Genomic DNA, 14,394 nt, shown 5'->3' on the forward strand with positions numbered 1-14,394 from the left:
GAAAACGTCTCAAACATCATCATCTATATCCTCCTTAAAAACAAAAACACATTCACATTAACGTAGCAGGGTCCTACTGATGAATGATTCCCTGAAGACAAAATCAAAACCTGATCTTGTTTGTGAGCATCTCTTACCAGATCGTCCACCAGATCTTTGATGGCAGTGACTCCGAGCACCACGACCAGAGGAATCAGAGTGGTGTACCAGGGCAGAGTGCTAATATCTGGAATAACCTAACAAACAAAAAAACACAATTTAAGTCAGTTTTTGATTTAAAGTTCATTTTAAAACACTTCTTCCTGTCTTTTTTTTAGCATACCTGTAAGATTAATAGCGCCAGAAAGTAAAGGTTGGCAACTCTCTTGAACTGCTCGTACAGGTTCAGGGGGATGAAGGTGAGGACGTTGTACTTGTACGTCTTGATGGCGTTTCCCTGAAGACAAACACAAAGCAGACGGCCATCAGAAAATGTGCAACTCAACTCTACACAGTTACATGATTTCTCCGCCATTTATGCTAAAAACATCTTCCACCTGGATTGTCCATTTAAGATCGATTTTTGTTTTCATTTCAATGCTGGATAATGTTTAACAGTGTCAAGTGAAGCAGTCAGCAGGAGGTTGTCCAAGTCGAGACTTTTTCTCAAACGCTAGATTTAATATGTTTGGTCACGGTGCAGGACGAGCAGGAGATCTGCCCTCTGATTGTTATCCATGTGTTAAAAAGAGAGGACAGCAGAACACAGGATTGTGTGTGTGCGTCTCCCTTTTACAAGACAATTATCAACAGCTACGATTCTATTCAGGGATGGTTCATTAAAATATAGAGAAAATTCATTGCAATCTCGATTTGGTACAATTTAATTTGATCGATTACAACACGAGTTATAACGTTGTGACGTGAGCAAGTTGTGCAAAACGTTTGATAGTCCAGTCTGCTTCTTGCTAACGGTACCATCTGTTGCATTTCCTCATTCTTGTGCACGGCGTAAAGACAGGCACATGATTTTAAATGGACCAAGGTCAGTTTTAACAGTCTATTTTTTCATATCGGCATGATTCTCTGAAAGTGAAAACTTAACTCAATCCTTGTTGGTCGTTTTCATTAAATAATAGATGAAGATATCATAACCAACTTAAGCCACACTAGCCTCAGAGGGGGGCGGTTATCTGTTATCGTGGGTGTCAGGAGTGAAAGGGTGCTGTATTTCAGCTGAGGTCAACCCTCTGATCTCCGTCCACAGCAAAATTGTTCAAATCAACTTTAAACTATTGTATACAATATATATTTTGAGGTTGTTTCAACATTTCCCTTTATTGAAACTGAACTAATAGGATGGTATCGGTGTTGCTTGACTTGTTTATTTGAGTTTCTCCCCTGAAAACTGAGAACCAGTTTACACAAGGGGGTTTTCAAATCGAGTCTGAGTCCTAGTTAACCATGCAGACACTGACCCAGTTTGTATGTCTGTCAGTAATGAGACAGAGCAGCATTTCATTACAGATAACCATCTGATCAGATAAAGACTGATTCGGCGGCAGGGATGGCTAAAAAACATCCCTTACCTTTTCCTGCTCTCTCTGAGAGGCCTGTTAGTTCGAAGACTCTTCAGTTGTTTTTAAAATGTTCTGGTTTCAGTCCCACAGAGTCTCGCTGATGTGTCTAATGTGACTATTAGTGAGATACAGGTCGGCTCAGTTGATCAGGTTTCAGCCTCCACAAAGACTGACGACACAAAGCCTTCTCTCCAGAAACACTCCTGTTCACCAGCTGCTAAAAAAAACAAAGTCACGCCAGCGAGTCTGAGCGTTCCAGCTATGAGCTAGAACTCAAAAACACAGAAGAACTTCATGATCTATAAGTTTCATTTATATGCTAGGCTAATGCAAGAATAGAAAAGAGAGAAATAGTCTCAAAATGTTCAGAAACCAATCAAAGCCGACATCTAAAGTAAGTATGAAAGCTTTACGATGAAACGTGTAACATCAAACGTTCATTTACATGCTTTAGCTTTCTCTTATCTGATATTTACATCTCATGTAAAGCACATGGTGTAAAACATGAAAGTGCTGTCACAGGGAAAAGATCTCATTAGACTGGTAAAAACGTCCCGTCAGAGGTTCAGGGAGCTCTATCAGAAGCAGGAATGACTCAGCAGAAACAGAGAGGTGACGCTGGTAGGAACGCGAGGAATCCACATGGCCGTGCCAAATAAAGGTAGATATGCCAGTCTAACATGACACAGCTTGCATACATTTTTATCTAAATTTTCTAAACACCCTCAGTCCTGCTCCTCTGGGATGATCTCAGTTTGTTTACATCCTGGTTGCAGAGCCAGAAGGCCTGGCAGGAGCGATGGCGACAGCCCCGTCCAGTTGTGGTTGTTGAAGGGTTTGAACACTGGCTCGTTCGAAACAGACGACACACTTTTTCACTATTTGTCTAAGGTGTGTCCGCCACGCTCAGCTCTGCTCAGGATTAGTTACAGGAACAGAATATGAGGTGCTCTTTAAATCTGCAGCTTTATGTCAACAGTTAACTTACAGAGTATCTGCTCTTCTTGAAGCACAGGAAGACTTTTTTCTGAAACTCCGGCAGGTGGTGGTAAGGTCGGTCGTTGGCTTTCACCTTCCAGCCCAACTCTGATAAAGAAAACGGCATTTCAAACACTTCACATACAAGATGTAAAACATTGACAATAATCAATCAGGCAGAGCATCTGGTGCAACCTTGAGCCACGCTAGCAGGACCTGGACCTCTCTTTGTGTTGGATGCGTTAAAAAGGTTTACTCGAACACCGTCAGTGACTCACCGCTGGGTCTTACTTCCACCTGGGGTTGTGGGGCTCCTGGCGGCTCATCTGGTTCCTCCTCTTCGGAGCTCGCGTCCAGCTCGTCATCCGTCTCATCGTCGCTGTACGGCATGACCTCATCGTCAGGCTCCAGGGACCCACGGGAGCTTACTCGCCGCCTACTCATCTTAGCACCTTACGTATCTCTGGAAGAAAAAAAAAAAAAAAAAAAAAAAAAAAAATTTGAGTTGATGAGTAAATTCAATTTTTATTTGATCAAATGAATAAACAGATGGGTTGGAGGTTGGACCCTGACCATAAAATAAAACCAGCCTCAGACTCTGATGGGTGGAAAACTGAAGTCAAGTTGATTGCCAGTGGAAAGATAAATATAGAAGGCTACCAGCAAGCACACTGGCATCAAGTCTAACAGGTTTGAAATGAACACAACATGTCTCTGACCTTTAAAGAAAACTAGATGTCCATCAGGTAGGAGCACATAAAAGAAAACTGATCAGGTGAATAATGGAAGACGATCATTTCTAGCTGTTTATAAATTAGAGTTTAAAGTCCGGTTATTCTGCACACACTGATGGGTTACTTAAACTTGTAAATAGGTTAAACATGTGGTGCCATAAAGATTCTCCTCGTCACCAGTACAGAAACCTGACAGGATTAGGGAATAGTGTTCAAAAGTTGATTATCTGATTTGACCGGCCAGTTTCTGACTAATCTCCAGAAATCCCATAAACGGTGCATGTGTGACGATGACGTTGCAGTGTGTCTTTCCGTGTTTGAGTGTCATGTTGAAAGAGAGTTATGCAGGAATGTGACCGCACCCTGTCCTCAGGATTCAGTACAATCAGACGATCAACATGAGCTTTTTTTTTTTTTTAAACCAATTATCGCCTATTTTTAGAAGAAATGTGACACCTGACGTGTCGGACTGGGAACTCAACCTGGGGTCTGGTTTTTTAAATATGCAGAAGTATGTTGATGCAGAGGCCTCGTCGCCATGCAAGCCTTTCATCAGGTGTCCAATCATGAAAAGCCGGATGAACCACTCACCAATGATTCTTTACATGTTTTATGATTGTTGTATTGTGATAGCAGGTTCCACGGCGCCAAAGTATTTAATAACAATTAAGTAGGTCACACGTTTTTTTTACTGCCATAACACACACAGAAGTTTATCTATTTATAATTGATTGTTCCCGTGCTTTACGACGTACAAGTGCTTTATGCCATAAATCAATTATATCTTTCACTGAAGAACCCAATGTTGTTATATTTCCCATATTTCTGTTACCAAAACAACCCAATCAAAGGGGTCCAAAAGTCCTGTCAGCTATACTGTCAGTCTGATCCTTTATATGAGCAACTGTAACATGAACTTGAAGACACAGGAATGTCGGCCTGGTTTGAGAAATGTTACCGTTTAATAAAAATCGACTGTCCGATGATCATTTCAAGTCGGTTTCATTCCTGACATACACAACATCAAATCCTCTGTTCCACTGGAAATCACTGCAGCTTCCCCCAGACAGCTCTGGATTAGCAGGAGCCAATATTAGGTTGGCACCTTCCTACTTCCTATCTCTTAAAGTTTAATGATGCAGAGGAGTCGGTTAGCACTGCTAAGGTTCATTAGTCCCGTTTACAAGAACAAAACAAAATCTAAGAGTGCTGAACAAGACGGACAGGAAGACCGCCGGCCGGACTCAAAGAGAGGCGGTAGCGTTACATTCATTGCAAATACTTTTCACCTCTAAATATAGTTTGTGTTTTTCTTATGGGCGGCTCCCTGACTTTAGAAATATGTTCATGCACTTGCTCTAAGCTGCTAGTATACAGCCAGGGGGAAAAGTCCAACGAGACCATGACTGTGAAAACTAAAGGAAGTGATCTGTCTTCATTTGAAAAAGAACTGTGGTTTGACTGAAGGAGCTCTGCACTGTCGCACAAGTCTGCACATGAATGAGAGAGAGGAGGGGGGAGCACATACAGAGACAAGGACAGAAATGTTTGTTTTTACAACTGACAGACTCAAAGTTAGTCTGAGTCAAGTCGACTTTATTTATATAGGACATTTATAACAGCCAAGGCGGACCAAAGTGCTGCTTAGTACGTGTCTGACAACATTACAGACGGTAAAGAAACGTCCATTCAGACCTTGACCTTGAGTGTCAGTAGAGTCTAGTGGCTTTGAAGAGAGTAATGTAGTGGACAGAGCGTTTCGTTTACTGTCTCCACAGCTCAAATGGAGATGGTTATACACGCCTTCATTTCTTCTCCTTTGGATTACTCTAACTCACTTTTTGCCATCAGTACAACATGCTGCAGCCACACTATAAACCAGGTCCTCCAAAAGCTCACATATTCTGTTTTCTTTAAATTGGCAGATTTCTAAAGCCCTGCATCGACCGGCACAAGAACTTTTACGACCTTAAACTCCAAGCAGATCTCTTTGGTCTTCTGATCAGCCAGGACTGAAGACCAAGGGAGACTGGGCTTTTGAGGTTGTAGTGCCAACACTCAGGAATGCTCTGACTCTAGTGGGCTTTAAAAAGCAGCTTAGTACTTTGTGACTCTCTCCTCTATGACAGTAAATAAAGTTATTATGTTATTCACCATACAGAACTTGGTTGCTGCTGGTCAATTCTACAAAGAACTATCTGTGTTATTTGTGTCTTTGCATTACTGAGGGTTAGCCTAATCAAACGCAACTAAAATAACATAAGCATACCAACAAACGCACAAAAGAATACCACATCTACCGAAGCAGTAAATCAGCAACTCCCTGAGGTAGAACCGGTATTTATAATCAATAGAGGCTGTGGATAGAGAAATGAAACAGCAGTTTCTGGTTTACAAACATGATGCTTTTTGTGTGGATTCTTTCCAAAAGGCAACTAGTCAAGATGGCCAGTGACAAAAACTGGAACATTTATGGATGAGAAAAAAAAAAGAATCCTTCTTGAAAGCTAGAACCAGAAGTTATTCTTCAGGGACGCCGGATAGCTTAGCGGCTATGTTGCGCCACAGTCCTCATTGCAGCGACCAGACTTAGACTGAACTTTATTGGTCCTTTTGGGATGACTCCCTCGGGAAATTTAGGTTCCAGCAGCATATACAATAAAAGTAAAAATAAAAATAAAAATGTAGCAGGTTTAACAGAAAGTAACAATATAAAGAATAATATAGCATAAATAATAGAACAACTCGGACTGTGTCGTCCCAACCACCAACCGACGCCCAGCCACCATCATCGGACTGTCGTCCCCATAACAACCACCATCCTCGTTCATACACGGCCTGCTCCGACCTCGGCAGCAACAAAGTGTGGACAACAGGAACGCCAGGATATTATCCTGTCATTTCTTTTGTAAAGTGTATCGAGATAACACTTGTTATGAATTGGTTCTATACAAATAATGATTGGTTGAAACCCAACCTCGACCCTGTCGGTCGTCCCCCCCTCTCTCTCTCTGACTTATCTAATGAAGGCAAATTAAAGTTGTTTTTAAGAAAAGACTGTCTATTAAACGACGAACTAAGTTGTCCAGTAACACGTTTGCGTACCCGTCTGAGTCAAATTGGACTCCAAAAAAAACAAACAAAAAAACACTTTGACATCTGCCGCCCACATCTGAAGATTAATGCTCGCTCAAAGTCGTCAACATAAAGCGAAACAAGGGGCCACGCCAAAGGAGTACACAACCTTTGACGACAGTGCGTCACACCTGCATTGGTGCTCACGCTCTTTTAGAAACCTGTTATCACGAGGAGATCTTTCACGTTCTCTTGATTGCGAAACGGAGATAAAAAAAACAACACACTGCCACTGAAGGGTGTAAGGACGGCTTTCATCACTTGGTCTGAAAACTATTCAGCATGATCGGATTTCAGCTGTGCATCGCTTTCTGTCAAATAGTGGACGTGTAATAACACAGCCAACGAGAGAAAGAAAAAGCTCATGAAAGTCATGATTAGAAAACAACTCCTAACTGTTCTGATTTCAAAGAAAAGCCTTGATAAAGCTCTTCCTTTTTGGCAGCTTGATATCCAACATTAACGTCTTCCTGATTATAATCATGGTGGATTCAAAATTTCGGCAGCTTATTTTCCATGACATATTTTGCATTTTTTTTCTAGTTTGTATTTGTCTATCAGAGCTTTTGGTGATGCATTGTCTGCATGTACTATGAAGAAAACCACCACTCTTAGCACACCTTTGAATCACCTCTGTTCAGCACTGATGCTCCGTTAAGGCGTTGACACATCAAGCAGATTGCAAAGAACTATGGCGAAGATGGCCGAGTGTGGCGTCGCCTCTTTATCATAACCAAAGAGTTGCTCTTGACCAACCTCCACGTACGTTCTGCGACGGATGACAGATTTTCTTTGTTGCTTTTTCAGAACACAACTTATTCATTTGTGTCAGGAAATCACCAACCCTGCTTGAAAGCTGAGATATTTTAGTGTTAAAAATCCACATCTTGTATCTTTAAAGGATAAAGCTGTTAAAAGAAGTAAACATCAAGTTTTTACTATTCAGGGACACTGTGAATAAAGTTGTAAAATACCATAATAACAATGTCCTCACACAGCTAAAAGATGTCTCAATAAAAAGAGTCAACTCCCCCACAGGAGAAAACTCTCAGACAAACCAATCAGATAACGGCAGCAGGGCTTCGAGGCTTCTCTGGAAACCAGTTTGGTGACTGGCCCGTGGCGTTGTTATGGCGACAAAAGAGCAGTGAAGGGGGAAGGGTAGCCGGAGTGGGACAGAGGAGAACATACCTGAGTGACGGCAGTGAAACCTGAGAGGACGGAGAGGTTCAGCGCTCGCTCAGGTGTGGAGGAGGGTTCAGACACTAAACTGTTCAGGAACCAAAACACTGAAAAGCCCGCCTGGATTTGCGTAAATGCATCTGTTACACTTTTTATTTCCTCCGTCGGCTCTGACACTTTGAATGTTTGGAAAGTTTTTTTTCCAAAAAGATCTTTAGATGTTATTCTATTGTTCATATTCTCAGAGTGATAAATGGTGAATGGACTTAAGTCTCGTCTTCGGACTACTGAAAGTGCTTTAGCAGCGCCTGTCACAGCTACACGTTCACACGCTGACAGCAGACGCTGCTATGTCCACACGTTCACATGCTGCGGAAGAAGCAGCGGGAGCAATTCAGGATTAAGTGTCGTGCCCAAAGACACATGGCAGAAATGATTTATATTTAAATAAAACAAAACGTGCAGCACATTACGAGACTATGAAAGTCAAAAATCACAGGCAAAAGTCTCAAACAAATGCAAAGACTGAAACTTCCTAATTCAGACAAAATGGTCTGCACTGTCACTGCTCCAGGTCTAACCTGAGTTACCTCAGGTACATATCGTTAAACAGGACATGAAGCACGCTCAGCTTACAAGACAGGTGGACTCACTAGTCAAATAAACTGGACTTTAGGTGTGACGCTTGCATAGGCGCGGTACACATAACCTAGTGTGAGTCCCTAATACACTCTGTATATGAACAATACAACACTGCAAACAACTGTATCACTGTTATAGGCACCTCAAATACATCAACGATGAATCATCAATGTCCTGCAATCTCAACAATGAAAATAAATACAAGGACAGTTTGTAACTGAACTACTTTCAACAGGAATTTCAGTAAGAAAAAATAAAAACTTTCAGATCCATTGAATTGCAATCTAAAGTATTATACTTTCACAATTGATTGTCAGCTGCTGGTTATCTTTTTTCTCTTAGCGGGCGGCAGTCGTTCAGTCCGTAGGGACCTGAGATAGGAACCGGAGGGTTGCCGGTTCGGGTTCCAGTGCAGACCAGAAATCTAGAAATTTGTCTGGTATCCCCCCCCCAAATCAGCTCAGCAGTGCCTCCCTAACTCTGACATCTCCCCTATAGTGCATAGTGTCCATAGGATCCTGTTTGTGTATATATACACAGGTGTGTGTATTGCATGATTCACAGAATGTAAAAAAAAAATCCCTTGTTTTTAGGTTCATGAACTCGAAAGCTGCAAATACTCAGCACCTGGCAAGGAGCATCACAGAAAAGTCTTTCCAGCCCCAAACAGCTCATTTTCATTATTGATAGTCGATTCATTTTTCACCTCTAAAATACGTTTTTGGTCGTCGCCTCAAGACTCCCAACAGACAGGAACAGAAACAAGCAGACACATGTCAAAATATCTCAGAGATCCCCGGGCCAGTTTCTCACCAGAAAACAGTAACTCTTTGAAAAACATCTGAGGGGGAAAAACGAGGAAAAAGATTCATTTTTAATAAGACAACATGCGGAGGAAATAAAGAAAACAGCTGAAAATGCTATTTTTACAAAGTTTGGTTCTTTGTATATTTTTAGAGGTTAGAGTAATTGAAGCATAACAGCAACTATTTATTATTCATTCAAAAGAAACAAAATGTTCAAATCTTCTCAATAATCAGGGCAAAGGGAGGAGAAACACATCTGTCCAAATTAGTTCAGGAAGGACGGGAGGAACTCGACCCCAGAACTATGGTCTTTTTCAGGAACTACGTCCGTTTCCACCAGATCTACCAGGGTAGAAATGTACTACTTCTTGAAAAGACCCTGCTGGGGGTTATGTGCTTTATGCAGGTCCAGAAACTTTTGCCAATAGAGCTTGGAGCTGAATGTCTCCGATTGGTCAGTCACAGCAGGGTGTTCAATCACCTGCCGTGTTGACTCAAGAGGTTTGATCTGGATTTAAAATCTTAACAGTGTTTTAATCTCTTCAACTTGTTTACTTTTACTTTAAGTGTATCATTATTCACTAAGTCATCAAGATAAAAAAAAAAAAAATCAGTTGTTCTAAAGTTTGTTATAATCACAAAAATACTTTACCACAATATTAACTATAAGACATTCATTGCAGAGGTTAAGGTCATTTATCTGAGAGGAGTGAAGTATCCAGTGTTCATTCTAAGATTATATTTAAAAATGTGCCAAAAAAACAAACATCCTAAACAGAAATTATATAACTGACAGACATGAATGAAGCAACAGCTGAAACGTGTTTATGAGGTTCTGGATGAGTTCCTGATGTGACAGCGATCTGAGCCGCAGCAGGAGACGGTATTGGTTACTGAGCGACCTGCCGGCCGAGAAAAGATGCCATCAATAAGCGGGGTCGGGTTTCTGCAGCACCTGAGGGAAATCCCTCTGAGCTGATCTCTGTAATCAACAGGTGAGGAACAACGGGAGTCTGTTCTCTGCTGGACAAACAACAAGTGGAGCAACATAAACCAACTGACCTCCACACGTCACTATCAGGTGATTCACTTTACCATGCAATAAAAGTCGGGGTTTTTATGATCATGTTTTATGTTTTAGTGTTGTTTTTACTAATAGTGACTCTCTCCTATGATTAACTCTTATGACTCTGTTGTTTTATCCTGTAAAGCACTTTGTATAAATAAAGTTTATTATCAATATTCAGAACTTACATCATTGTTTCCCACACAGATCATACTCTGGAGGGCCACATTGGTACATTTATGTGCACCCAAGTAGCCTAGATCTCCACCTCCGCAGGAGGGAGGTGTATTACAAAGAACTTCTGATACAACCTTTGAGCTGCTTTGACAATAAAATTAAAAACAGTGGCATCATGACCGTCTTTAAATCCAAACTCAGTTGCTTTCACACTGAAAAGCTCAAACAGCTTCATTTTATCAACTGCTTGCCCTCGTTTTTCTTCCACATTCAAGCTCAGGTAAGCTGATGAATGCAGCCAGATTCAATCAGGAGAAATGTATGCACCAGTTCCCCCCTCTTTTCTGTCAATCTAGAAAAATCTAAAGGCTCTTTACAGTGTGGTGAAGCGGGCTCTGTTGCGTCTTCTGAGTCATTGTCTTTACGTCACGTCTTGCCTCCCTACAGATTCTGGATTTTTTATGCAGAACATGAAAGTAGGAATCGGGAAATAAAGAGCTGTGCTTTTTACAGAGACGAAAAGCTCAAGAGATTAGAAGACGAAAGCAAAAATGCTAAACTCAAGGCCTCAAAGGGACCGTCCAAAAATTCTTAAGGGGGTAAACTATCAGACCTTTTTTTTGAAGCTGCTGGTAAAATAATCTGCATATCTGATCCTGAGATTGAATAAATTCAATTTCTGCTTACCAATCCAATAATTTCCTTTTGTATTATCGTGTTAATTGTTCCACTTAGAGAAGCAGTGTGTGAGCGTTGGCTCTGTAAGTGCAGTTTAATGAAGGTTAATGAGTCAGGTCTTCAGTGTTTTCCTCACAGTTGGAGTCCAGACAATGAAACCAGACACAGACAGTCAAGTCAGTCAGTCCTCTGCAGCTAACTCAACACTCACTGCCAGAACACCTGAGCAAGGCACCAGCACTGCCGGAACAAGAAGAAGTTCAAATATTCTTGGGACATTTGCTGGATTTGACTTTGCAATTGTGTGTGCGCTCTGGTTTCAGTTTACGGCAGCAGATGTTAAGTTTTACATCAGCTGAACTCTCAATGCATGACAACTTTGTTTACAAAATGAAATCATGCAGCCCTCCTCAACACACACACACACTCCCATCCCTACTCAAATTCTATTTAAATCCTCGTTTGCTTATGTGGTACTGAAACCTCAGCAGGGCTTCAAGTGGAAAAAGTTTCCATCAATAGTGTTTGTGGTTGGGTGTAGTTAGTTAGTTTGTTATGAATCAGTGTAAATAGCTTTACTTTGTCTTAAACTCAACTGATAAAGAAATATAAACATATCAAACTCGGGCCCGACCTGTACGGGATTTCTGATCCTGAAACCGATAATAGGGAGAGAAATAATCCGATACCAATAAATCTATCTGTAAAGATAAATATCTACATGTATTTTGTTAACCCCTCAAATGCCGTTATGAAACATTTGAGAAAAATATTTATAACTAAGACAAGATGGTCACTCAACTAGAAAGTAACTATCCATGTACGTGCATCACTGCCTGACACTGTGGAGTAATGATACTTCTTGTTTTCAAGTTAGCGCACTCTGCTTCTGAAAAATAACTTGAATTGAATTGTCTTTATTGTCATTGTATCAGTACAACGAAATCTGCAGTACAATCCCATAAAATGCTGAAAATTTAATTTCACATTAAAAAAATAAAAAAAAGAAGAATAGGCTAGACCTTTAAAAGGACAAGCTTGCACACCAACATGCACACACAAAGTATTAGTGGAAGTCAAAATTAAATAGTCTTCGTAACTTTGTCATATCTGCTGTAAAAGTAGCCGATACAGAAAGTCAATGGATAAGCTAATATCGGATGATGTTATCTATTTTCTACATACAATCCAAATATCTACCCAGTGTTACAAAATAAACAGGAACACTCCTTTAAAAAACTTAAACGTCCCAACACAACCTTTACTCCTCCATCCACATGCCAAGAATACAGTATGGTTTTTAAAAGATTTTAAACTTGTGCTTTGTTTAAACTCATCACCCAACCCATCCCACCAGCATCACTAAAACAACTGCATGATACCTCTCTATTGTCAGCTCGGCTTCATGACCAACAGCCCAGCGGTTCAAACACAAGTGGTCGGTTTATAGGCCCTAAAATAAAAACAGTCTGGTTTAGGCTTTATAGCTCTTTGTTGTTAAATGTCAGGAGCCATATACGCACAAACATTGGACTGTCCCTTTAAAAGGAAAATAAAGAAAGATCCATTAAACGACTTCTTATGTCCTCTAAACATTTCAAGCAGCTGCCCTGCGTCTGCACCTTCAATACATTTGCCTCTGAAATCACAATTCAAATCCTCAGTCGTCGATCTCCTTTTTAACCCTTTTCATGGGAAGACGAACATTTCCATAATCAAAGGGAGCTGCTTCGTCTGCAGAATGAGAGCTTCACTGTGTGTTTGTGGAAAAACAGCCGGGCTGCTGGGATACACGCGTGCAGGAGCCGTCACTGTGTTCACAAACAACACCAGGCACGACGAACGGTGTGCCATAGCTGATGCTGCATCCATAAACTCTTGATGAGTTTCTTCATAAGTGAAGATTGATTATTCTTAGACCATGAAGTGGCTGCAAAGGATTTCTAGTTTGCTTTTGATGGAGCAAAAACTCCATCAGAGATGACTCATAGAAAACACCTCCAAAGCTACTTTCACACATGCACATTTCATTGTGAATTAGCCACATTTTTTATTTTAACATTATCCAGATTTTTTCCTGCCAGTCATAGAAAATTTGCCAGGTTGACCTGACAAAATTAAAAATTAAAATTGCAGAATTTAACTATGAACAGTGACTCTACCTGTGCATTGCATTTTCTGTTAGCCATTTTGTTCTTTCCTGCCTCTCTGAGAGAATGGAACTACCCGTTGCATTGATATAAAGAAAAAAAAAACCTCATTATAGTGTCGGTTCTGCCACTTCCAAGCTGTTTTTATTTGTTTTTTTACATCATGTCCTGCTGCTGAGATCACTGCTACTGTCCGACAGGGTCACACTGACAGTCAGAAAGATGTCAGAGACAGACTGCATGCAATTTTCTAGAAAGGTTCAAGAATGCACGTTTGAAAATGTCTCTTTAGCACAATCCACTTCTTCTATAACCCACACACTAAATATCCAACGGGAGAGTCATCTTTAATAATGTTTCTCTTTTTACGGAAACATTCATTTGAATGTCTCCATTAAGACAACAAATATGAACAGAATTTAGCTTCAACTCAACTTAAACCCACATCCACAAGTGTTTGTGTTGTGAAACTGCAACCTACAGTTGTCTGCTTGTATCCGTCATCAGTTGGCATATAGTGTTCAAACGTCATTCAAGCTAATCAAGGCCTGTGAGGAATGACAAAACTGAAGAACAACAGAGCAGATTTAACTAAAATACTCATTTTAAGTCTGTTTGCAAGCAAGTTTAAATCTGTTCTAAGACATTTTATTCAAATACAACCATAATTATGCTGTTTAACTGTTGTACATTGTGCATCAGTCAAATGTCTTGTGTTCGTCCTTAGATGACAAAACCGCCACAAATGTTGAATCTAGTAAGTTTTTAATGCACGTTTATGTTTAATATATATTATCTATTAACATTATTGCATGAAATCTTCTGAATGTTATCTTGGCTGATTTTCTATGATAGTTTGTTGGACACGGTTAAACATCTTAACACAGTCATAGTTTTTATATATATATATATATATATATATATATATATATATATATACACACACATTTAGATTTTAAAGTTTATGAATAGTGATAGGCACTCTGGGTGAAATCTCACTCCAATAGGAAAAATTATCAAATGACCTTATATCACAATGCAGCTGCCAAAGTAAAAACAGCAGCTCCAAGACTATAAAACCCTGCTGCTTCACGACATCAAATACAGAGAAAAAAAACGATTTAAATTGGAGGAGATGGGCCCACTTTAAAGCGTTTGTTTCTTTAAAATGTCAGATTTTTTTATTGTAACCCAAACCCTTACAAAGTTCAACGGTGTTTTTTTTTTTTTTACTTTAGTTTATAAAGATTTAAGATTGACAGTGATTTAATCTGAAAGATAGGAACT

At 40.2% G+C, this 14,394-nt stretch overlaps 1 protein-coding gene across 1 annotated transcript in view; it reads right to left on the reverse strand.

The window, feature by feature from the left end:
* The window catches only part of atp8b1 (ATPase phospholipid transporting 8B1), a 28,333-nt gene that overhangs the window by 13,245 nt on the left and 694 nt on the right, over positions 1 to 14,394 (reverse strand). The window contains exons 2-5 of the mRNA XM_079365214.1: positions 2,816 to 3,000; positions 2,548 to 2,645; positions 323 to 436; positions 138 to 236 (exon numbers count right to left, since the gene is read on the reverse strand). Coding sequence (XP_079221340.1) covers positions 138 to 236; positions 323 to 436; positions 2,548 to 2,645; positions 2,816 to 2,981 — 477 coding nt within the window. The 5' untranslated portion in view covers positions 2,982 to 3,000. The remainder of the gene's footprint in view (positions 1 to 137; positions 237 to 322; positions 437 to 2,547; positions 2,646 to 2,815; positions 3,001 to 14,394) is intronic.

Source organism: Symphodus melops (assembly GCF_947650265.1).
Source record: "Symphodus melops genome assembly, chromosome: 16".
In the NCBI taxonomy this organism is placed as follows: Eukaryota; Metazoa; Chordata; class Actinopteri; order Labriformes; family Labridae; genus Symphodus; species Symphodus melops.